Source organism: Zingiber officinale, chromosome 4A (genome assembly GCF_018446385.1).
Source record: "Zingiber officinale cultivar Zhangliang chromosome 4A, Zo_v1.1, whole genome shotgun sequence".
NCBI lineage: Eukaryota > Viridiplantae > Streptophyta > Magnoliopsida > Zingiberales > Zingiberaceae > Zingiber > Zingiber officinale.
In genome coordinates this window covers 131,659,304-131,684,739 of record NC_055992.1, presented here as the reverse complement: position 1 = coordinate 131,684,739, position 25,436 = coordinate 131,659,304, and the positions used below count along the sequence as shown (strand labels likewise).

At 43.0% G+C, this 25,436-nt stretch overlaps 3 protein-coding genes across 3 annotated transcripts; 1 reads left to right on the top strand and 2 right to left on the bottom strand.

Moving 5' to 3' along the window:
- Nucleotides 1-12,976: 12,976 nt before the first annotated feature.
- Nucleotides 12,977-13,886, bottom strand: LOC121973685 (putative invertase inhibitor). Its single transcript, XM_042525071.1, has 2 exons — nt 13,434-13,886; nt 12,977-13,354 (listed from the first exon to the last, which is right to left on the bottom strand). Exons 1-2 carry the CDS (start codon nt 13,698-13,700, stop codon nt 13,097-13,099), a joined length of 525 nt encoding a protein of 174 aa, XP_042381005.1. The 5' UTR covers nt 13,701-13,886; the 3' UTR covers nt 12,977-13,096.
- A 779-nt stretch (nt 13,887-14,665) lies between these two features.
- Nucleotides 14,666-15,223, bottom strand: LOC121972798 (pectinesterase inhibitor-like). Its single transcript, XM_042524428.1, has one exon. The coding sequence runs from the start codon at nt 15,221-15,223 to the stop codon at nt 14,666-14,668; it is 558 nt and encodes a 185-aa protein (XP_042380362.1).
- A 6,854-nt stretch (nt 15,224-22,077) lies between these two features.
- LOC121973683 (FCS-Like Zinc finger 3-like) lies at nt 22,078-22,806 on the top strand. Its single transcript, XM_042525070.1, has 2 exons — nt 22,078-22,368; nt 22,451-22,806. Exons 1-2 carry the CDS (start codon nt 22,130-22,132, stop codon nt 22,626-22,628), a joined length of 417 nt encoding a protein of 138 aa, XP_042381004.1. The 5' UTR covers nt 22,078-22,129; the 3' UTR covers nt 22,629-22,806.
- Nucleotides 22,807-25,436: the final 2,630 nt, after the last annotated feature.

Genomic DNA, 25,436 nt, shown 5'->3' with positions numbered 1-25,436 from the left:
CTGTCCCAGCGAACAGAGAGCCTCTGGATCGATCCGTGGATCGATCCAGAGGTCCCAATCGATCAGTGGATCGATTGGGACGCGGCTGCTTCGCGCGATAAGCGCTGGATCGATCCGTGGATCGATCCAGGCGCGTTTCCAGAGCACAGAGGCGCTCTGGATCGATCCGTGGATCGATCCAAAGCCTCCCCGATCGATTGGGAACATTCGAATCGATCGGGATCCGACCGTTGGCGTCGTTTATAGCTGCAGGCGTGTGATGGCTGCGGCATCGCTTCTCCGATTCACTCCAGATTACTCGCCAGCTCCTCCACAGCGCTCTCAAAGATCAGATCGCCAGTTCTTGAAGGATCTTGGAAGCTTTCCAAGTCAAGAGGCGGATCAAAGGCAAGAAGAGAAGCTAGGGTTAGGGTTTTCTATACTCATTGTAAGCTTTGCGCTTGTATTTTGTTTCCCTTTCCTTTCTTCTTGTACTGAGAGTCTTGTAGGGCTTCTCCGCCCTCGGTAGTTACCGAAAAGGAGTGTTTTCATAGTGGAGGGTGCGTGCGTGGTGTGGATCCTTGGACTAGTCACCTCTTGTGAGGTGGATACCAAGTAAACCAACCGTGTTAGCGTTGTTGCATTTGTTTCTGTATTTTCCGCTGCATATGCTTGAAGAAACAAGCAACGCCAAGCAACGCCGAGCAACGAGTGAACGCGACGAGCTATTCACCCCCCCTCTAGCTACTTTTGGTCCTAACAAGTTGTACTCCTGCCTCTTTCGACTAGACTTGAATGTGAAACTGGTGATACAAGAGTTGATCAAAGGGTATCACATAATTAATGAGAAGTCAATAGTCTAGTTAAGCCAGACCACCCGACACGCTTAGTGTCATCCCCAGCACCATGACCGTCCCCAATTTCGTGCCACTCCGACTCCGCGTTGGCCTCGACTCCCTGAGCCATTCTTGGCTCCACGTCATTCCTGATTCCAGGCCACTCCCAAATCCGAATCGTCATCAATTCCAGACGATAAGCTATGGCTCGCAGAAGATACGAACAATGTATCCATTATCCCCCGAAAACGTGGGAAACGTGACCATCTAATATGGAAGAGGTGGGCAACGTGACAATTTATTTCAGAAAATATAGGTAATGTTGGCGAGAACCTTGGAACACGTAGAGAATATGAGGACATAACTACCACCCTATAAAAGGTCACCCGTCATCCGCTCCTGTGGACCTAGGGATGACAATTTCATCCGAACCCGATGGAGAATCCGATATCTGACCCGAATGGAGGAGGGTATAGAGGGATTATCAATACCCGATATCCGACCCGAATACCCGATTAAATAATATATATACATATATTGAAGAATTTTTTTTTCAAAATCAACTTACTATTTTTGTTGATATTATGAGGAGACTATATAGATGTTTAATCTATTTTTTAAAATTATATATGATCCGGCAGTAAGAATGGGGAACCCACTTCCTGAAAGGTCTCAGCTTGAGAACCGATGAAGGGCTGACTAAGCGGTTAATGGCCGAGCCGATCATCCGGGTATGTCCGAGCGGAGTTAGATAACCCATCCATGGGTTTGGGTTTCCGACGCCAAGGCAGGAGGATCGAAGGGCCGACCGGGAGCCCGAACGGCAGGGACCAAAGAGCCGAGCGGGCAACCCGCCCGGACAAAATAAGGGCGAGGGGAGAAAAAGGCGGCCGAGCGGCCTATGCGCTCGGCTCGGGATATGGAATATCGGCAGAAGCATGTCTGATGATTAGGCCGTACATAAGATCGCACGATGGAGGATCTTGCCGTCACATCATGGAAAGGTTGATACAGTAGCAGTATGGCCTCATGGACGCCTTTTCTGACGGGTCCATATCTGGGCATGGCCCTTCTGACAGACCCATGCCTGGGCATGGTCAAATGCAGGTGGCTGCTTTGATTGGCGCGCCCAGGCTTCTTCGAGGGGTCTATATAAGGCCTCCATTTCTTCACCGGAGGTATGCACATCTTCATCTTGAGGCTACCTTCTTGTCATTCCTCGCTTGACTTGAGCGTCGGAGGACCGTCGCCGGGACACCCCTCCCGGCTCGGTTTTGTTGCAGGTTCGCCGGAGTACTCGAGGATCCAGCAGAGAGCGCCACGTGCCCAGCGTCCGCTGACTCTTGGTTCGGACAGGATCAAATTGGCGTCGTCTGTGGGAACGCTCCTGCATCCGATCGGAGACAATGGACGAGGCTGGACGACAACACACGGTGACGCTTTCAACAGAAGAACTCGAGGCTCTGGTCGAGATAAGGGCCGCTAAACTCATGGAGCAAAAACAAAAAGCATCCGCCGAGCGGGTGGAGCAGCAAGCAACATCTGCGTCTCATGGCCGAGCGGAAGCACCTCCAACCACCGTCGCATTCCATCGGGCCTTGTTTCGCACTCCTGAAGCCATACCAGCCCGAAGAGATAGAGGATCTTCCTCAGATGAAATGCCAAGGCGGGATGAAAGGAAGGGAAAAGCTCCCCGAGCGGACTACTCCCCCGAGCGGATCAATCGTCAATTTTCGGAGGTTATCCTACGAGACCCTTTGCCCAAGCACTACGTGCCTCCGACGATCGGCGAATACAATGGAACAACGGACCCGGATGATCATCTGGGTAAGTTCGATAATACAGCCACGCTCCATCAGTACACAGATGGAGTAAAGTGTAGAGTTTTCCTTACCACCCTCTCGGGATCGGCTCAACGGTGGTTTCGAAGGTTGCCGGACGGATCCATCACGAGCTTCAAGGAATTCCGAACGGCCTTCCTCCACCACTTTGCCAGCAGTCGGCGTTACCAAAAGACAAGTGTCAGCTTGTTTGCCATCAAGCAAGAGCCGAGAGAATCGCTTCGAGCTTACATTCAGCGGTTCAACCAAGTGGCGATGGATATCCCAACGGCCACATCGGAGACAATGATGAATGCCTTCACGCAAGGCCTTGTGGATGGGGACTTCTTCCGATCGCTCATCCGAAAGCCGCCCCGAGATTATGATCACATGCTGCATCGGGCCAACGAATACATAAATGTGGAAGAAGCGCAAGCCGCTCGGAAAAAGGAAGCTCCAGCCGAGCGGGCACCTATTCATGCCGAGCGGAAACAGCAAGCCGCTCAGCAGCCGCCTAGAGGACCGAGGGCCGAAGCAATCCGATCCCCACACGCCAGATCTCACGTACAAGAGGTGGCTGCCACTCGGCCCAAGCCAAAGAAGAGGTGGACCCCTATGTTCTGCTCCTACCACCAGACGGATACGCATAACACGAGGGATTGCCGAAGCCTTCCCTTTGTGTCCAATCCTGTTCCCAGGAAAGCCGAGCGACGGTCTCCTCCCACCGACAGGAGACTTAGGACTCATGAAGCTGACCGAACCCGCACCGAGAGGCGACATCAGCAGACACCCGATCGGCACCGATCCCCGAGGCAGGAGAATCGCCGGACGTTCAGAGAACGGTCACGACCGTCCGCTCGGGAGGAGGAAAATAGGAGCAATACTTCCCGGGGCGAGATCAACGTTATTGCTGGCGGGCCGACCGGAGGAGACTCCAACCGAGCCAGAAAGGCGGGCGTCCGGCAACTTCAGATCCACGCGGTCGGTTGCAGCCAGGAGCGGGCGAGTGGACCGGAAATCACTTTCGAACCCGAGGACTTAGAAGGAGTAGAAGTGCCCCACGACGACGCGCTGCTCATTAAAGCGGTAATAGCAAATTACACCATTCACCGCGTATTTATTGACACAGGAAGTTCGGTCAACATCATATTCAAGAAGGCGTTCGATCAGTTACAAATTGATCGAGTCGAGCTGCTGCCCATGACAACCCCGCTCTACGGGTTTACGGGTAACGAAGTTCAGCCGGTCGGACAAATCCGGCTGGCCACCTCGTTGGGAGAAGAGCCGCTTAGGAGGACCAGGACAGTTAACTTCGTGGTGGTCGACTCTCCCTCATCCTACAACGTCATTTTGGGACGACCGGCGCTCGGCGAATTCCGAACAGTTGTCTCAACCTTCCATCAGAAGATAAAGTTCCCCGTGGAGGACAAAGTAGGAGAAGTGCGGGGAGATCAGCTAGCAGCTCGGCGGTGCTATATAGAGATGATCCGAGCAGAGGCTTGTTCCGCTCGGAAGGCTCCCCGAATTGAGGTACATGCCATAACCGAGAAACCTCCTGCTTTAATTTATGATGAAAAGGAGGAAGTCCAGATCCATCCGACCCGATCGGAGGCCACGACTTTTATCGCCTCTGATCTGGCGGAAGAACAGAAGGAGAAGCTGATCCAATGCCTCCAACGAAATCATGATGTCTTCGTCTGGTCGACACATGAGTTACCTGGGATTTCGCCGAGCCTAGCGCAACATGAATTGCATGTCCGACCGGACGCTCGGCCAGTGAAGCAGAGAAAAAGGGACTTCAGCGCCGAGCAGAATGCCATCATCCGGACGGAAGTAGAAAAACTTCTGAAGGCCGGCCACATACGCGAGGTGCAGTTCCCGAGCTGGCTGGCCAACGTAGTCTTGGTCTCCAAGCCGGGCGGCAAGTGGAGGGTCTGCATCGACTTTCGAGATTTAAACAAGGCATGCCCCAAGGATTTTTATCCTCTGCCCCGGATAGATCAGTTGGTGGACTCCACAGCCGGCTGCGAACTAATTTGCATGCTTGATGCTTACCAAGGATATCATCAAGTACCGCTCGCCCGGGAAGACCAAGAAAAAGTAAGCTTCGTAACGGCTGACGGCACATATTGTTACAATGTGATGCCGTTCGGATTGAAGAATGCCGGAGCCACCTATCAACGCTTGATGAACAAGGTTTTCAAGGAGCAGATCGGGCGAAATCTGGAAGTTTATGTTGACGACATTCTTATCAAATCCGTCCGAGCGGCTGATCTCTTCAAGGATATGGAAGAAACCTTCCGAACACTGTGCAAATATGGAGTCAAGCTAAATCCACAGAAGTGCCTGTTCGGAGCTAAAGGAGGGCGTTTCTTGGGGTACATAGTGACCGAGCGGGGAATAGAAGCCCTAGAAAGGTGAAAGCACTGCAAGACATGCCGTCCCCTAGAAATACTAGAGAAGTGCAGAGGTTGACCGGTCGGATAACTGCTTATCCAGATTCATCTCCGAACCGCCGACCGAAGTTCTGCGCAAGGCTGCTAAGTTCCAGTGGGATGAAGAATGTGACCGAGCATTTGAAGAGTTGAAGATATATCTTAATTCTCCGCCAGTGTTAGCCAAGCCGATCGGGGGTGAGTCACTTTATATGTATCTGTCGTCAATCGAGCATGCTGTGGGCTCGGCCGAACGGCGAAGAGCAGCCGGTGTATTTTCTAAGCCATATTTTAAAAGACGCTGAATCTCGTTACACCGGGCTCGAGAAGTTGGCTTTCGCTTTGGTTCTTGCCGCTCGGCGCCTGCGACCGTATTTCTTGGCCCATACCATTATTGTCCGGACGAACAGTCCACTTGGAAGAGTGCTGTTGAATCCGGAAGCGTCTGGACGGCTTATCAAGTGGACGACAGAATTGAGTGAATTTGACATCCAATATCAGCCCCGCTCGGCGATTAAAGCCCAATCCTTGGCTGATTTTGTGACCGAAGTGCAAAGGCCAGAGCCTGAAGCTATGTGGAGAATATATGTGGATGGATCCTCCACTCGGCTTGGAAGTGGGATCGGGATATTACTACTCTCACCTCAGGAAGAAAAGATGCACCTATCCGTCCGGCTAGATTACAAAGCTACTAACAACGAAGCAGAGTATGAGGCCCTCATAGCCGGATTACAGGCAGCACGGCATGTGGGAGCAGCTCGGGTGACACTCTATTCTGATTCACAGTTGGCCACTCAGCAACTTTCCGGCACCTTTGAAATCAACTGTGTTCGGCTCAAACTCTACGCTGAGGCCTTTGAAAAACTCAAAGCTACTTTCCAAGAGGTGCTTATTCAGAAGATCCCCCGAACGGAGAACCAGGCAGCCGATGAGTTAGCCAAACTAGCGAGCTCAATAACGCCGGTCGCCGTTCAGCAACCAATTGAAAAAACGCTACTGGTGGCGCATGTCGATCGGATGCAAGGCCTCACATTTCCAAGTGACTGGAGGACACCCATTATAGAATTCCTCCGTTCGAGCACCACACCATCCGATGAATATGCAGCCCGGCTCCTCAGAAGAAGAGCCGGTCGGTTCACACTCATCGGAGATCAGCTTTACAAGAAAGCTTTCTCGCGCCCTTTGCTGAAATGTGTAAGCTCGGAGGACTCAGCTTACATCCTCCAAGAAGTACATCAAGGATCATGCGGGGGTCATCCGGGCGGACGCTCATTGGCCAAGAAGATCCTCTTGGCCGGATACTTTTGGCCAACTTTACAAACAGATGCCGCTCAGACAGTATCTACGTGCCTTTCATGCCAGAAATATCACAACTTCTCCCACCGACCGGCAGAGGAGATGAAGGCATCAACCATCTCATGTCCGTTCGATCAATGGGGAATGGATATTGTGGGTCCATTTCCGATGGCGACCGGGCAGAGGAAATTTTTACTAGTGGCGGTAGATTATTTCTCCAAGTGGGTGGAGGCCGAGCCGCTGGCAAAGATCACTGAACAGATGGTTAAAAAATTCATTTGGCAACACATCATTTGTCGGTTCGGCATCCCTCGCCGACTAGTGTCCGACAACGGGCGGCAGTTTACAGGGAAGATGTTAGAGGATTGGTGCAAAAGCTACGGCATTGAGCAACATTTCACGTCCGTAGCCTATCCTCAGAGCAACGGTCAAGCTGAAGTCGCCAACCGGGAGATTCTTCATATTCTGCGCTCGGCTCGACCATTTGGGAGGAGTTGGCTGATGAAGTGCCGGGCGTCTTGTGGGCTATCCGAACGACGCCAAAAGAAGGGACGGAGTCACCGCTCCATTTGGTATATGGCGGTGAGGTCGTCATACCGGTCAAGTCGGCATTGCCAGATCCAGAGCTATGATGATGACAACACCGAACGAAGAAACATGGAGCTGACTTGTAGAAGAGGAGAGGGCAAAGGCGTCCGTTCGGTTGATGGCATACCGTCGGATGAAGCAAAACTACAACCGGCGTAGAATTCCTAGATCGCTCCAAGTCGGCGATCTTGCGGAAGAAAGTCAAGCCGGTTACGTCGACAAGCTTGAAGCGCCATGGGCGGGCCCTTTCAAAATCATCGAAAGGCTCCGCTCGGGCGCGTATTATCTGGAAGATAGGCCGGGGAGTGCGAACCACCTCCACCTTACCGGCGGGGTGAAAGGTGTATCATCGTAAATCACCCTGTGTATTTCATTTTTCGACTAAATACTTGAAATGCAGAGATGAAAAGTCAAAGGAGCGAATATAAGGCATTATCATCGTGGCGAAGGCCCCCGAGCCGATCGGCCGGGAGGTTTATATGGTTAAGACTTGTAAGCAAATAACCCGTGCCGTTCGGCCGGAAGTAAGTTGGTCGAGCCAAGCGCTCGAGGAACGAAGGCCCCGTACCATTCGGTCGGAGGTATATTATCCGAGCCAAAATACTCGACGAAGTAGATCCTGAGCCGTTCGGCCAGGAGGGCATTATCCAAGCTGGGTGAAAGGCAAAGAGCTACGCCGAACGGAAGTGTCAAAATTAGCCTTAACGGCCGTCTAGCCCAGACGTTAAACCGTAAAGCCGCGCCGACCGGCTATAAATATCCGCGCCGACGAGCACCGTCGTTAAAGATCAAGAGACGAGCCGGCGTCTATAAACCCTCCGAGCGGAAGGCCAACGAGCACCGTCGTTAAAGATCGAGAGCCGCGCCGACCGGCTATAAATATCCGCGCCGACGAGCACCGTCGTTAAAGATCAAGAGACGAGCCGGCGTCTATAAATCCCCCGGCGGAAGCCGGACCAGCACCGTAGTTAAACATCGAGAGCCGCGCCGACCGGGTATAAATATCCGCGACGAGCACCGTCGTTAAAGATCAAGAGACGAGCCGGCGTCTATAAACCCTCCGAGCGGAGCGCCGAGCACCGTCGTTAAAGATCGAGAGCCGTGCCGACCGGCTATAAATATCCGCGCCGACGAGCACCGTCGTTAAAGATCAAGAGACGAGCCGGCGTCTATAAACCCTCCGAGCGGAAGACCGACGAGCACCGTCGTTAAAGATCGAGAGCCGCGCCGACCGGCTATAAATATCCGCGCCGACGAGCACCGTCGTTAAAGATCGAGAGCCGCGCCGACCGGCTATAAATATCCGCGCCAACTAGCACCGTCGTTAAAGATCGAGAGCCGCGCCGACCGGCTATAAATATCCGCGCCGACGAGCACCGTCAAAAATCGAGAGCCGCGCCGATCGGCTATAAACATCCCGAGCGGAATAACGAATGCCAGAGTAAGAAATCGTGGAAACTACAAATATTAAAACGTTCAGGCCCGATTGGGAGTTAGTCCTTCGATACTCGGCGTTTGTGGACTTCACAAAGGCAGGATACATGCAAAGAGATTAGGCCACCTCGCTCGGGCTCTATGCAATATGCCAAGCCGATCGGACGCGTGAAGGAGAACTCTTACGAGCAGGACTGACTCTAAGTATCAACGATAAGTAAACCAAAGAACATCAGGGACGATGAGTAGGAAAACAAGCAAAGGAACAGTTTCATTAGAAGAATTATGCCGAACGGCAGGTACAAAAATTTTACATCCGCCGAGCGGATAAAATATAGAAGGTACTTGAAATAACCCGCCTCACTCAGGGTCTTCAAAGTTGAAGAAGGCGTCCGGAATATCATCAATCATGGCCGCCAGGTCGGAGGCGGGAATATGCATTCCCTCGGGAAGGTAGCCCCCTTTCTTCAAGTATGTCATCGTGACTTTGACCGCTTCGGCGAAGGTGGAAGAGACGTTGTCGCCGAATTTTACGCCGAACCTCTCCGAGTGGAGGTATTCTTGGCGCGCTGCAGCTAGGCGACTCAGCTCTCCCTCTTTATATTTTCTGAGGGCCGCTCGGGGAGTGGTTAAGGTGTCTTGTACAGCCTTCAAGTCCACCTCGGCCTTTGTGCGCTCTGCCGAACGGATCTCCCGCTCGGCATTCAGCTCGGCCTCTAGTTTCTTAGATTGCTGATCTAGGGCCCGGACTTCGACTTTCATTTTATCCAGATCAGCAATCGCTCGCCTCTTCCGGCCACTGGCGCGCTTCACGTCCCCGTCCCGTTTCTTCACCAAGTCTTCGAGTCGGGCCACCTCCGTAGCCAGATCGGCAGCCTTCTTCTGTTCGGCCTCGAGGGTTTGTTTCCCCCGCTCGGCCGACGGACCCCCCGACAATTGAAGTTTTTCCAGGAGACCCTCCAGCTCGGCTAGCCGACGGCTAGTGGCGATTTGCTCAGCCCAGCGCTGTAAAAGAAATAACGAAATCAGGAATCAAATAGTGGCATGGAACAGGAAGAAAAATGAATACCTGAGTGGCCTGTTGCATGTTGTTGTCGCCGAGCTGCTTGGGCGTCATGAGGGCCGCTTGAATCTGCGCGTCCTCAAAAAGCTTGGCAAGCGGACCCGTCAAGGTTATTTCGTGAACGGGACTTGATGGCCGATCGGCGGACAGTAAATATTCCTCCGATGGGAATCGGAGGGTGGTCTTGATGGTTGGGTGGCCGGTCGGCGCTTCTTCAGCTGCAGTCGCCTGGCCAGAGGACTCCCCTATGGTGGAAGTTTCGCCCAACCGATGTAAGCGGCAGGGGAGGAGAGTCGGTGGGCTGCGCAAGAGGCGATGTCACAGGAGTCCCGATCTGCGACGGCGTGCGATCGGACGAAGTAACGCCGATCGGCTCGTGTGGTTCCCCCTCTTGGGGTGGCGGAGGACCGGAGTCTCTTCGACGTTTTCGCCGAAGTTCTAGCGGGGGATCCCCGGACGGGGGAATTCCCAGCTCGGCGAGAGCCGAGGAAACAAGATCCGCCTCAACCTCCGTTGAAGCGGATGGGGCAGCATCTGTTTCAGGGGCGGACTGCGCCGGGCGGCTGGGGATGAGACCCCGCTCGGCGAGCTCCTTTTTGGTGGCCGCCTCGATCTCCACGGCCTTCAGTTTCAGATGAGCGGTAGCTTTGGAGCGCCACATGACTTCAGCTGCAATAGGAGAAATTAAAATCAGTTAGATAAAAAAGGGTAAAGGGAGTAAAGAGTCTCTTACCCATACGGTAGGGAAGATTGGCCCGAACGGGAGATAACCTAAAAATATATAACACCCCCTTGAGCAGCAACTGGTCGATCTTGTATCGCTGACCAGACAACCAATTCGCTGCATGAAGGTAGGCTGGATTGCTTCTGAACTTGCCGAGCTCCGGCTGAGTCGGCACAGCGGTCTGCCATTTGGTTCGAAATGCCGGCCGCTCGGGAAGTCGGATATAGAAGAAAAATTCCTTCCAGTGCTTATTGGAGGTCGGCATATTATCAAAAAATTTAAAGCCTATTCTACTCTGGAAAATGAAAGTGCCCAACTCGGATTGTTTGGGGTAGAAGAAGAAGTGGAATATTTTGGGGTCAAGTGGGATACTATGCAGCTTAAAGAGGACAACCACCCCGCTCAGCAACCTAAAGGAGTTCGGTACAAGCTGGCCGAGCGGGATGCGGAAATAATTACAAACCTCCAAAATGAATGGATGGGTAGGAAATCTAAGGCCGCCCTGGAATTGGTCTAGAAAAAAGCAAATGGTGCCGATCGGCGGGTTATGGGGCCGATCGGACGGGCTGGCTATAATTATTTCGTGGTCATCAGGGATCCCATACGTCCGAACGAGGCGCCGGGCACCCTCCTCATCAAACCGACTCTCCATGGTCATATACCAGGGACCGTGAACGTGAGTGACGGGTTCAGAGGAACTTGCCATCTCGGAGAGGCAAGAGAATAGCAAGAAATCAAAGGCAGGGAAACAAAAGGGGCGAAATGAGCAGAGAAGACCTAGTAAGTGAAGGAAGAAGACTCACTGGGAAGGAAACGGGTGGAAAGAATCACCGATGAGGTGATCGCCGCCTAAAAACAAACGCTAGATCGCCGGAGGCCGCAGCAACAGAACGAAGCAGAAGGCAACGCGCAAGCAAGCATGCGGCGAAGGGAGGAGAAGAAGATTTTATACTGCCGAGGCTGGTCGGCCTCCGCCGTCGGATGCAGGTCACGAAAGGCGAGGCCAACATCCGCCCGTCCATTTCAAAGCAATCGCGTCCCATCGTACTAAGCATCGCCGCCACGTGGGAAGAGCCACGTGGCGCCTTGCCACCAGGCGCAATTAATGCGCGTCATACCGCGCGTGCTGCGACTTAATGGGAAGGATTTGCGCAATTTTCGAGAAGATTTAGACAAGCAAACATCCACATTGAACGACAAGGCATTCAAAACGAAGAGCCGAGCGGCTGAATCCGCCATAAGGGCCGAACGGCTCAAAGAATATTATAGGCGACGGTAAGGCGATGACCGCCCGCTCGGACACATATAGTCCAGTCAGTCGGACTCACGGCCTTCTTCGACTAGACTTGAAGGGAAGGCAAGTGATCCGGCAGTGAGAATGGGGGACCCACTTCCTGAAGGGTCTCAGCTTGGGAACCGATGAAGGGCTGACTGAGCGGTTAATGGCCGAGCCGATCATCCGGGTATGTCCGAGCGGAGTTAGATAACCCATCCATGGGTTTGGGTTTCCGACGCCAAGGCAGGAGGATCGAAGGGCCGACCGGGAGCCCGAACGGCAGGGGCCAAAGAGCCGAGCGGGCAACCCGCCCGGACAAAATAAGGGCGAGGGGAGAAAAAGGTGGCCGAGCGGCCTATGCGCTCGGCTCGGGATATGGAATATCGGCAGAAGCATGTCTGATGATTAGGCCGTACATAAGATCGCACGATGGAGGATCTTGCCGTCACATCATGGAAAGGTTGATACAGTAGCAGTATGGCCTCATGGACGCCTTTTCTGACGGGTCCATATTTGGGCATGGCCCTTCTGACAGACCCATGCCTGGGCATGGTCAAATGCAGGTGGCTGCTTTGATTGGCGCGCCCAGGCTTCTTCGAGGGGTCTATATAAGGCCTCCATTTCTTCACCGGAGGTATGCACGTCTTCATCTTGAGGCTACCTTCTTGTCATTCCTCGCTTGACTTGAGCGTCGGAGGACCGTCGCCGGGACACCCCTCCCGGCTCGGTTTTGTTGCAGGTTCGCCGGAGTACTCGAGGATCCAGCAGAGAGCGCCACGTGCCCAGCGTCCGCTGACTCTTGGTTCGGACAGGATCAATATATATATTTTTTAATAGGATGTTAATTTTAATATATTTTTATTGAATGATAATAATCAGATAGAAAGAAAAAATTATAACTATAGAAAATATCAAATCTTTTAATGGATATGAGTATATCCATTAGAGATCCTATACCCAATGGATATATGTACGGAGGATATAGAATCTGATCCGAACCCAATTCATTGTCATCGCTTACTGGACGTAAGTATATGCACATATATCTAAAAAATCCTAAACTATTATTCAACTTCTCCTTCATTGTCCTCTGTCGAAGATTTCCTTATCTTCCTTGAGTGTTGAAGTGGTTATATTGGGTCTCTTCCTAGTATTTTCTCCTTGGACTTTGGCTGATCTCTCTACAAATCTTTGCTATATCAAGATCGAACAATGACAAAGTCAATATTCACTCCAACTCATCAATAACTTATTGGTGACAATCTTAGATGAGACCATTCTTTTCTGCTAATAATCTTTTTCTCTCGAACATTTTCTTTTTCTCTCACGTTTCCACAAGCTCTATCTTTTAGCTCAGGCTGAATCGTGCCCGCCCTCCATTGACGTGCTTTGACTCATGCCGGAAGCACACCATAGGAAAAATGAAGTTTCCACCCCCAAAAGCCAAGGGAGAGGGAGAGTCTGTCAGAGGACGAAAAAGGACACCATTATTTTTTTCCCCTTGTGTTCCCCTTGTGTGCGTTGATTGAAACTGGCAAAAACAATTAGGTAGCAGCGTCGACTACTCGATCAAACAAAAGATCGGAACAACAATGTAAACCAAATACAATGAAAGAGGCGGGGCGGCCACCGCCGGTTCGGTTAGCTAATGCAAGTGGACGGCGATGGCCTGAGCGAGGAGCGCCAGATTGACGTACTCGTCGGCGGCCTTTCCCAGCTCCACCACCCCCACGCACGCCGATGCCGCGTCCAGCGCCACGAACAGCACCGCCCCCGCGCTCGCGTAGAACTCCCCCTTTATCGACTCCGCCGCCCACTGCACCGACGGTATCACGTCCGAGAATATCTGCAGCGCAGCCTCCGCCCGCCGCCGCCCGTACCCATCCCTCGCCTTCCTCCTCGCCTGCCCATTTGTAATCATGTGATGTAAATGTTACGGCTCGAACTCGACTACAATCCTTTAAACTTCGCTATCGACTGACCTTCTCGATGTGGGACTTGATGGCGACGGCCTTTGCAGCTGTGAGCTCGGCGGCGATGACTCCGAGGCCTCGATCGTCGGCGCCGCGGCTACGGACGTCGGAGGACAGAGTTTTGATGCAGTACTTCTTGTCAACGTAGCTGTCTTGCACATTTTCGCAAACAGCTTCTATATGTGGAGAAGAATTCGAAGAGGAGCCAGAAATGGATTGCAGGAAGAAAAGGAGAAGTAGAGAAGACATCAACGAGCGCTTCATCATCTTCATCATCTTCTTGTTGTTGTTGAGCTAGAAGAGCAGAGATTTAATTGCCTGCAGAAACATATATATTTTGTTTCTAGAAATATATGAACTACAAAATGGAAACTTTTATAATTTTTTTGGACGGGGAAAGAAACATCTTTTCCAAACGCATTTATTTTGGCAATTAATCTTCCACCGTCTCCGATCTCAATTCTCAACAACAAATACTACTTCCAGTTTCTTACTTTGAAGCTTTAAATGGCATCAATGGCTTCGGCGGTGTAGGAAACAGAGGGTGGTTGAGAGAATTAAAGAACTTGAAAAATAATAAATGTGCCAATTAAATTTATGAGACAAATGCATAAATGAATCCTTTTCAGCAATTCATTTTGGGGTGATATTAATAATCCAAGATTATTAGATCACTTATTTTGCGTGAACAAGGTCACCATTTTCTCATTTTACAGATTTACGATGACAAACAGTAGAAAGGTAGGAAAACTTTTTTGCATGAACAAGTTCACCATTTTCTCATTCTTCAGAGTTACATGAGTAGTAGACCTTTTGAAAGATCGAAAAAAAATAAATCATGCAATTAGTTTGCTTTCCCCTATCGAACTCATCATTTTAAAGAGTGAAAACAAACAAAATATGCAATTGATGTCTCTGTTTAATTTCTCTCCTTTTTCTTAGATTGCAACAGTTGGACTTAGAGTTCATCTTCAAGATGGAAATTAAAAGGAAAAGTTCTTTAATTTATTTTGAATTAGATTAACAAGAAGAAAAGACAGTAATAAGACAACTGTAAGAACAAGCAAAGTGAAAACTTTCAGGATCACAGACATTTATTTCTACATTTCGTCATAGTTCCAGGAGTTATAGTTCATTTAAATGGGGGGAGAAAAACAAGTTTTGATGTTCCTGGAAGTAGATAACAGGAGAGGAGCTACCATTAATTAATCAAGCTCAATTAAACAAGCAAAACTAAATTCTCATGGCGTCAAAGCCTCTGCAATTCTTCTGGAGATGAGCATGAGATTGAAGAGATCGTCGTTTTCCTTGGCTAGCACCCGCCCCAGCAGCTGCCCGCAGCTCCCCGGTGCGAAAACAGGCGCCTCCATCATGGCCCTTGCCACCTCTACGTGCTCCTCCGCCAGGAACTCCGCCGCCAGCCGCAGCGGCGGCACCGCGTTCCGGTAGAGGATCAGGCATGCCTCGAGCTTGTTCCTGGTCGAGGGCTTGGCGGAGGAGGAACCGGAAGCGGAGGCGCGCAGGTCGGACAGCTTGGCGATGGTAGAGGTTGCGTTGGCGACGGCGAGGTCGAGGGCGACGGCGGCGAGGCCGGAGAGGTCCGCGGAGCGGCTGCGGGGGTCGGCCTGGAGTGAGACCAGGCAGAAGTTAGGGTCCAGGGTGAGGTTGCAGGCTTTCTCCATCGCCATCGTCGTTGACTTCACCGCCGGCGCCAGCAGCGGCCGCTCGGTTGCAGTCGCAGAGGAGAAGGATGGGTGGAAGAGGACGTTGCAGAGAAGAAGAAGAACAGCAGCTCCCATTATACCCTTTCCCATTTTTTCTCCAAAAAATAATAATTCAAATGCATAAGGGAAATGCCACCACTATTTATAGGAGATAAAGAATTGGAAGCCCATTTACGACTATGGCCCGGCCCGTATAAATTATTTTCACTGTCAATAACGTTGGATGCCCAAGCCATATTATAATAAATTATTATTTCTACTACGATATATCACTATTGCTTTTTTATTCATTATTATCTTATATATATATATATATATATATATATATAAAATGATCACTAAAAAATTCATTTTTGACGCGGACACCACTATATAACTGTATTTGCTAAATTTTAAATAAAATTAAAAATGCTGACGCCGCAAATTTCATATGAAATAGCAAAAATAGTTCACTCCAAATGCGACAAAAGAAGCAATTGCGTACGCAGACCCGCGAAGACGACAAGGAACTTCTGCTATTCACCGACGTTTTATTGAACCGCCTTAGTTTTGATACGCCACGGTAAGCGTACGATATTCTTTCCGGATACATCCAAGGTCGGCTTTAAATTTTGAAGGGTCGTGAAAAAAAATATTTTTATATAAAATAATAAAATTGATATACAAATAATTTTATTAACCGAACGTATGAGTTAAATTTATATTTAGTAAAATAGAAATAGAAAAAATTAGTGAAAGATGAAGGAAATGTCCGGTCATAGTGAATATATGATATTTTTTTAATGATAAGAGATTGATTTTTAAAAATTAATGATTACTTTATCATATTACTAATGCTTATGTATTTATATTTATCTCTCTCCGTATCTATAAAATAAGTATTAGAGGGTCATTAATATAACTGATCTATATTTATTTATTATAAGAGGTCGTTAGTAGGATGATTCCATATTTTACTAAAATTTTGATGTTATCCAAATTAAGCATTCAATTTTTATAATATCTAAATCATATATCATATTTTTAAAATATTCTTTCCCTTTCTTTATATTTATCAAATAGTTTCGTGACTAAATGAATTTAGAAAACTCTTAATAACTTCAAATCAAAATCTATTTCTAGAAACCTCCTAGTGAATTGATACCCCCAAATTTAACGTAAATTGAGAGAATTAAATTAAAAGTACATTTTTATATTTGTTTTATAAACTTAAAAACTCACTAGCATGATATGGTAAAGAGATTTTTTTTAAAAAATATTAATTTTAATTTAGAATAATTTAAAATTCTTTAATCCAATTTCATCCTCTCTCGTGGACTTAAAGAGAAAGAAAAGTATTTTAGAAATATAATATGTGATTTGAGTTTTATAAAAAAGGGTACATGATTTAAGTAATACCCAAACTTAATTGTTCAGTCATTTCCTTCATGAAGGTACTTCCGGTGTAAGAACATATGCATTGCATTGAAGGAATTAAATAATTAATAACATTCATTGAGGGTTAAAATTGATGTGAAGAAAAGTTTGAACAGGGTTGGCCCACCATTTCAATAAACGCGTTACGACTAAAAAAATGAAGATTTCATTTATAGGTATTCATTATCTTATTTCAATCCTTCAAACATCTAAATTCCTCTAAAAAAACTTCTTCTATTTTTCTCCGAAATGAATAAAAATAATTAAATTTTTTTTTAAATTTTGTGAATTATCAAAAATTACTGAAAGAAAATACTTCTTATCAAAATTCACAAATTCCACCAAATTATCTATATTTTCTATATCTACCAAATTATCAATATAATTCATATCCACCAAATCCATATGGTCTATATCCACTAAATTATCTATATAATCCATATCCACAAAATTATCTATCTAATCCACATGTAACTGATATGTCTTTTACATTTCTGATGGAAAATGAACTGTTTACTTTGACTTTTGTTCCAAAGACTCAAGTGTCTGACCGTGAATCTTCAATTGAAGTCACAAATTTGGAGACGGCGGATTCTAACGCTGCCAGTAAAAGAAAGTGGTTAACATGGAATAAGGTTGAAGATGAGGTTTTAGCGAAATCGTTTGTTACTATCAGTGATGATCCAATCATCGACAATGATCAAAAGGTGGATACTTTCTGGGGACGTATTGTAAGTTATTATAATGAGAATCGTCCTCCAGGTACACCCAATAAAATTACTAGTGTCATACGATCACACTGGCACAATACCATATAAAAAAATTATATGCTTCAACGTAAATTACAATAGTGTTTATAGTATGTATTGTAGTGGTCACAGCGATGAGCACATATCGCGACTTGCGTATGAAAAATATTGCGAGGAAAATAATAGCAATGCATTTAATCTCGAGCATGTATGGAGAATCATAAAAGACTGTCTAATCTTGACTCCACAGTCCGTTGATCGCCTTGTTGGCATGAAGAAGGCAAGGACTTCGGAGTTGGGGCAAGCAACACCTCATCTAACCAAGATGTGAATCTCCATAAACAAGAAAAAACTCATCCAATGGGTCAGAATACAGTAAAAATAAAGAGAAAAGGCAAAATGACATCAGACATTGAAAGTATGACAACAAATTTAGACAATATGTTTGTTAAGGTTATTGAGTGTACAAGCATAAAAATGACTGAATATTGAAATAAATAAAAACAATCAAAATTAAGGAGATGAAAACAAACACTACCGGGATTAAAGCAAAAGTTGTCTTAGCCAAAATTCAACTAAAGGAATACTTAATCCTTTCAAAAGATATTTCACAAAATGATAGAGGAGCAACTTGTCATCCACGAACATCTATGTCAAGAGATTAGGAGAAGATGAAATATGTAATTTTTATTTATTATAACTTTTAATTATTGTACTTTTCAATTAATGTAATTTGTTATTATTATATATTTTTTCAATTAATGTGTAATTCCTGGTTAATTAATATAGCCGTTGCAAAATATCCATTGGAATATAGTCATTGTAATATACCCGTTGATAAAAAAAAAATAAATAGACACCTTATGCTTTACAATTCTTCATTCTAAGAACATTCCTCCAAAATGTCTCAATATTCAAGTAGCATCATCTTTGACTTGACAAGTGAAAACGAAGTCCAAGTTGAAGTTAACGAAAATTATGATCCAGGGAATGGTGAAGGAGAAGGTTCATCCAAAGAAATAGTGAAATCTGATATGCAAAGTTCTTTAATGATTATTTCTCCACAAACCCAGTGTATCCAGATCAAAAATTTCGAAGACGATTTCGCATGCGAAGATATTTATTTTGTTGCTTAGTGGATGCACTTGATATTCATTCATCATATTTGCAGTAGAGGGACGATGCTGCGAGAAGAAAAGGCTTGTCACCACCACAAAAATGCACGGATGTGATTCGTCAATTGGTTTATGGAGTCCTAGTCGATCATCTTGGCGATTACCTACGCATGGATGAATCAATCGCCATCAAGTGTCTTTTCAAGTTTTACGATTGTGTGGTTGAAATATTTGGTGATCAATACTTGAAAAGGTCGAATGCTGATGATGTTCAATTTCTTTTTTAAATGCATGATGAGAGACATGACTTCCTTGGAATGTTGGATAACCTTGATTGTATGCATTGGGAATAGAAAAATTGTCCAGTTACTTTGAAAGGCTAGTTTGCAAGAGGTAATGAATTATCAACAATCATGCTTAAAGCGGTTGCGTCTCAAGACTTATAGATATGTCATGCATTCTTTAGTGTCGCAGGTTCATATAATGATATTAATGTGCTATATGAATCTTTCATACTCAATAACGTCTTGCAAGGAAATACTTTGGAGATTAATTTCTCGATTAACGAGACTCAAGATGAGAAGGGATATTATCTAACCGATAAAATATATTGAAATGAGCTATTTTTGTGAAGGCTTCTCCTTGTCTGGAAAATCCCAATAGGAGATTGTTTAAGGAAAGATAAGAGGCAGCAGGGTGCTCCAAGCTTGATGAACAATTGTCAGAGGTCCAACTTGTTATTTGTATAGAAAAAAATTAAAACATATTATGTTAGGAAATATTATTTTGCACAACATGATTATTGAAGATAAGGAGGGTCATGTGACAATTTGGTATAATGATGAAAGTGATGAACCCGCATAACACGTCCAGGGATCAAATCGAGAATTTCATGATTATCTCTAGATAAATTTTGAATTACGTGACAGTTATGTACATCACCAACTTCGTACCGACTTAGTTAAACATATTTGGTCACAATACAATAACAATCATTAGTATTTATAGTTTTTCTTTATGTTTAATTTATATATTATTTTTTAATTTTATGCAAGTGTGATTTTTTTTATATGGTGTACTCCTCCCTTTTAAATTTATAATAATATTTTAATTTTAAATAAATGATACTCACAAAATAAGAGAAAATTATTTTATGTAATAAATATATTTAAAAATATTATTATTATTTATTTTAAATAATAGTTATTTAAATTCTATAAATAAAATTATATTTATTTAATATAAAATAAGAATAAAGATGAATGAGTAATAAATATATTTAAAAATATTATTATTATTTATTTTAAATAATAGTTATTTAAATTCTATAAATAAAATTATATTTATTTAATATAAAATAAGAATAAAGATGAATGAGTAAGTAGCAAGAATTATAAATAATAAAGTTTAATGTTAAAAGAAAATGAATATATTAATATAATATGTAAATAATATATGTAGCAAAAAGATGATTCGCTCGTTCCCAGTGCCCACGCCAATCCGTCCGTAGGCCAACACGGAGAAGTTAAATCACGGGTGGCTACTAGCCATTAGTGTAAAATGACCAAGACATGGGGGAGGTTATGCTCGATCACGCCGAGTTTCGACTCTAAGACTTCATATGGTAACATCTTATGTTTTAATCATCGCACCGCCCCGAAGAGACAATATGTAAATAATATATGGACCTATAATTAGTCAGTATTGATGTTATATATACTTTTGTTTGTAATGAAATGATGAATATTATAACATCCATTAATACGAATACGAGTGCTCTAATTGGACAGCGGTTCAATTAGACCAATTAAATCAAGTGATGAACCTGTGAACAACAAGTCGATCCCAAACTAAATCATATTCTTTTTTTTTAATGATTTGTTGCCTTTTTAAAAATGAAATTGATAGCGATTGGGCGAGTAATTAATTGCCTTGTCTTTTTTTAGTCCCTTCGCGTACGTTGTTTTGTGGTCCATGCGAAATTCACAGTTTAGTATTAATTAACTAATACATTTTTTAATTGAATTAGAATAAGAGAAGATATTTTGTTTTTAAGCCCCTTACATATTTGATGGCATTTTTTTTAAATAGATGTCTTTTTTTTTTTTGTGAAATTCAATTGCCTTCCTGTCCTTCCATTGTCCAATTGCTATTACGATTTTTTTTTCTTTTTTTTTTTTAAATTCTAGAATATTGTTAAATTGAGACAATTTTGCGGCTCAAGTTGATCGATTGTGAAAAGGCCGTTGGAGAAAAACTGAAGCATCGGAATTATATTTAGAAAACAATATCAAAATATAATTTCTTTTCTATTGGGAGAAAAGATGGAATTGTCGCGGTCCCTCTAAAATAATTTCTTATACTATATTTATTTAGTAGAGCAGAAAGTAACTTTAAAAAAAAATATAATAAAAATATTTTTATTATTTATTTTATTTAAATTTTAAGAAAAAAGGGAAACATAATCCATCAACAGATTATTTTAGAACCAAAATGAATCGAATTAAATAAGATGAAAAGCAACCGATAGAAAAAATGACACATATACTCCTTTTCATTCATAGAATTATAACATATATTAAAAAAAATAATACACACACTATTTTAAACTTATAAAATTATATTATATATCAAAAAATGAAACATGTATTCTTTTTTAATTAAAAAATTATATTGTATGTACTCATATTCCTTTTCAAGATAAAAATCAAGGTAAATAAGCACTTAAAGAAAGAAAGATGTTTTTTTTTTTTTCATTTCTTTTCTAATGCACCTAGATTTATTTCATCAACTCATATGGTCCACTCATTAAGTAAACAAAGCATTAGTATCTGGAATGAAGATAAATCACAAAAACTTCAATCAACAATAATAATATATATACATAGAGATTGAGACAATCAACCAAGTATGACATATTCATTAGAAATCAATCTCAGACATATATATTAATATTGTCATATGACCTAGTCGATTGGTGCTAAAATGTATTTAGTACGATGCCCTCCATGGAGGGGACAATTAATGGATAGATTATTGCCACTCAAAATTAACTACTAGTACGTCCCACTAATCCCACCTATTCGTGCATTTATTTTTCCTAGCTTGCATGCTTGTATGGGAGTCTAGATTCCTTTCGAAATATCGAAAATTCAAAGGTCTTTTTTATGAAAAAGGTGGCCTTCATCTGGTCAATCCTACCGTTTAGACTAACTCATAAATTATATCACAAAAGGGGGACCACTTCTAATAAATTTGACGAACAATTTTAATTTTAATTTTATTAGAGTAATTTTAACCCATAAATAATTTAACTCGTGTTTTAGTACTTTAATCCATGTTAACCAATATTAATTACTAATTTTGATGAACATTAAAGGACTGATATGAATATATGATAAAGAAGTGTATTTTTAGGATAAAAATTAAGAAGTGCTGTATTCTTTTAAATCTAATTATTCAAGGCCTTTTCACATGTTTACTCTTAAGCTTCAAATGGCGGTTGTGCAAATACTATTAGTACCAATGGTCCATTTGCAAAATCGAGCCAATGGTTTTGGTTCGCAACATTTCCGGGAATAAAATAATAATAAAGAGAGAGCACTTTCCCTTTTTTTTTCCTCTATATAAATAAAATACGAGCGTCGCTCGTAGCCACAGCAGAGCCGTCGCCGTTTGGTCGCTCGCCCTCTCTCATTCTCATGGATTCCTCCGTCTCCTCTACCGATCTCGAGTCCGGGTGCCCTCCTCCACCCGACGATCTCCGTCCACGTCGCGCTCCGCCGTCCCAATATGCTCTGAGGCCTCGGAAGCCGCCCTCCTCCCCGCTCGGCCGGTTCTTCTGCGACGGGTTGGATGACGAGCAGCCGATCCACTTCCTCGACGCTTGCTTCCGCTGCCGCCGGCCGCTCGCCGGAAACCGAGACATCTTCATGTACAGGTTTGCTTATCCGGCCCCCTCCTAATGCATAAATTGGTCTGTTTCACGATCGATCTATTGATTGATGGATCGATGGATGCAGAGGGGATTTGCCGTTCTGCAGCGTGGAGTGCCGGCAGGAGCAGATCGAGATGGATGAGGGAAAGGAGGTCAGGAAGAACTGGAAGCTCGCTCGCAGGCCTTCTCTCCGGCCCGTGGGGTCCAACGGCGGCGATAGCCCGCCCAAATCTCACAAAACCGTCGTCGCCGCCGCCATGTGACGGCCGATTGAGCTTGGGATTCCTCGTATTTAACGCCGGAGGAAGAAATTAAGCAAAGAGTAGCGAGATCCAAACATCACGCACTGTGTAATTGCAGGAAAAACCCGACTTTTTTTACCTTCACTCTTCTTTTCGATGTCGATCTCGAAGTAAATGAGATAAATCTGAGTTCTCTGAACCCTGATCTCAAGGTTTTCATGATCGATTTAATTAAAGAGAAAAACAAACTTTTTTACTATTTTTTTTTTCCTTTTTTTATATTGTCGATCCGTGATTTCAAAAGGTTGGCGATCAACTTACGAAATTCCCCCTTCGTGGAATTGACTCGCGGGATTGGTTGATGTTTGGATGTTGAACAATGTTTAAATCTGGCCTTTTGCCTTGCACGATAATTTACAAATTTTCTTTTTTCTTTTTGTTTTTTTTTATCAAAGTTTTTTCTAAACCGACCAATCCACTTATTTCATGTCAACATTTTTAGATTTAACATCCTAGAAGAAATTTCTTTTACAGTGTATTATAAAAAAATATTATAAATTTTATAAATTACAAGGTCAGTTTATTGTAGATTGAGAGAATTTTTTTTTTCCACATACATGCTCGGAAAAAAAAGCCAAAAAAAAAAAAACGATAATTCTTGTTGACCAGAATCTGGCCAGCTAGAATTACCTATGCTCTAATTAAAATGCATGCATGTATATGCATGTAATTAATGTACACAGATGATATTACCAAAATACCCATGTGTATAGTTGCATGTATTGATTCTAGCTGACCAGATTCTGACCATTTAGCATTACCCAAAAAAAAAAAAAACAAAGAATCATGTTCTTACTTTTTGACGCATTAATTTCAACATCAAAGTTTGAAGAGTGCAAAAAAGTGCTTCATTAGTTTCCAAAAAAAAGTGCTTAATTAATTAACTTCCACTTTATTTGTTAGCACTTAGCAAACCAATGTTAATAAAACATTTTTTAAGTGAAGCAATGAACACACATAAAATTTCCAAATTAAAAACACTCTTTTAAGTAAAAAAAAACACATCAAAATTAGATTAGATTAAATGACTAGAATCTAACATGTTAGAATATATATATATATATATATATATATATATATATATATATATATATATATATATATATATATATATATATATATATATATATATATATATATATATATATATATATATATATATATATATTATTTATTTATTTATTTTATCATATTTTATGTCCATATTGTTCTTTTGGAGTCAATTATATCCTTTCATATATATTTTTATAATTAATTTTTAAAAATCATCTTATATATTAATGATTAATTGTATTTCTAAAATGATATGCATTAATTAAACCCTTAAGATTTATTTTCTAGCTGGTGTTTGCGAAAATATCCAACACGATACCAAACAATTACAGAAAAAAACAATTCATGAAAATGCAAATAAAATATCTAAATTTTTCCAACTAATCATCATGGAGAATGCAAAGTGGATTTCAAAATATGAAAACAATTTGAAAATGTTATATTCTCCCATAAAAATCATGAAAGTCCCATATTCATTTAGAATTTTGACTTAATTTTCTTTTATGTTGGACTTTGCCCATTTTTGTTTAAACCTTGCGTAAAATATTAATTTTAATAAAATTTATCTTTCTTTCTAAATATTATTTTGAGATTTTTTTCTTACGTAATTAATTTCTATCTTAATTCCCAATTATTTATGATTAGTCTTCTAATTATTCAACATGCATCCATGTGAAACACTGAAAGAGGGCAGCAGTGCCCTTCCCCGAACGCAAGTGAAAAAGGTAATAATGGGACGAAGAAACATCCGGATCAATTCCCAACCAGAACATTTGACTGTCAGATCAGTCATTTTCAGATTAATTCATTCGAAAAACCAAATATTTGAATTGAAATAAAATTATAAAAAAAAACAGGATACCTACTTTTTCAACTTTAATTATATTATGAATTAATAAAAAAAAATTGGACCCACTCAATGCATGGCAGCCCACGGGCCCAGATGAAACTAAATTGAACTGTTCCGGCCCAACAAACGACCATACTTGGCATTTGGCATGGCCGAATTTGACATGATTTTTTTTATTCATAAATTAATAACAAATATTATAAATAGTTAATAGTTGTAGTCGAGTATTTTGATAAGTTTTAGGACTGCAGAGGGTCTTTAACAAGAGGCACAGCCTTAAGAAATTTTTGATGCCTAGTTCATTCTTAAGATCATAAATCAACAGATAATCCATTAGCTCTCTTAAGTGTTTTTGACCAAATCTCATGCCTAGTTCATTCCATTTTTTGATGAAGGAGCATCTATCCTTCTCATTCATATTAAGACAAAGCTAAGGATGATAAAATAAAGCCATTTACTTATCCTAATTGAGCTAGAGGCACTATCACTATCTTTGAAAGTTCGGCATTTTACTTACCGTGTAAGCAAGTTTTCCATATTATCCAAATGATTTAGAAATATCCCTCCTCTTTTGTTATATGTCCATTAACTACGTTGATAGATCTTAAAAAAAAAAAAAACTTCCTTTAAATCAAAACTAATATACTCTCGAAACCTCTAAAATATATTTATAACATAAATTTAAAATAATGAATTAAATTGAGAGCCCATCTCTAAATTTTTTATCTATCAAATGAAAAATTCATTGGTCAATTTATATGCTATTGAATTCAAATATCAATAATAGATATATTAAGAAGGGTTTCAAAAGTATATTGATTTTTATTTGAAGTGATTTGGAATTCTCTAGGTTCATTCGAAAATTC

Bases quoted from the DNA above. Each gene is read 5' to 3' on its own strand.
- LOC121973685 (XM_042525071.1), bottom strand. From the start codon at position 13,700: ATGATGAAGATGATGAAGCGCTCGTTGATGTCTTCTCTACTTCTCCTT. The intron at 13,355-13,433 runs GTCAGTCGATAG...ACAAATGGGCAG, and splicing joins TCAAGTCCCACATCGAGAAG to GCGAGGAGGAAGGCGAGGGA.
- LOC121972798 (XM_042524428.1), bottom strand. From the start codon at position 15,223: ATGGGAGCTGCTGTTCTTCTTCTTCTCTGCAACGTCCTCTTCCACCCA.
- LOC121973683 (XM_042525070.1), top strand. From the start codon at position 22,130: ATGGATTCCTCCGTCTCCTCTACCGATCTCGAGTCCGGGTGCCCTCCT. The intron at 22,369-22,450 runs GTTTGCTTATCC...CGATGGATGCAG, and splicing joins CGAGACATCTTCATGTACAG to AGGGGATTTGCCGTTCTGCA.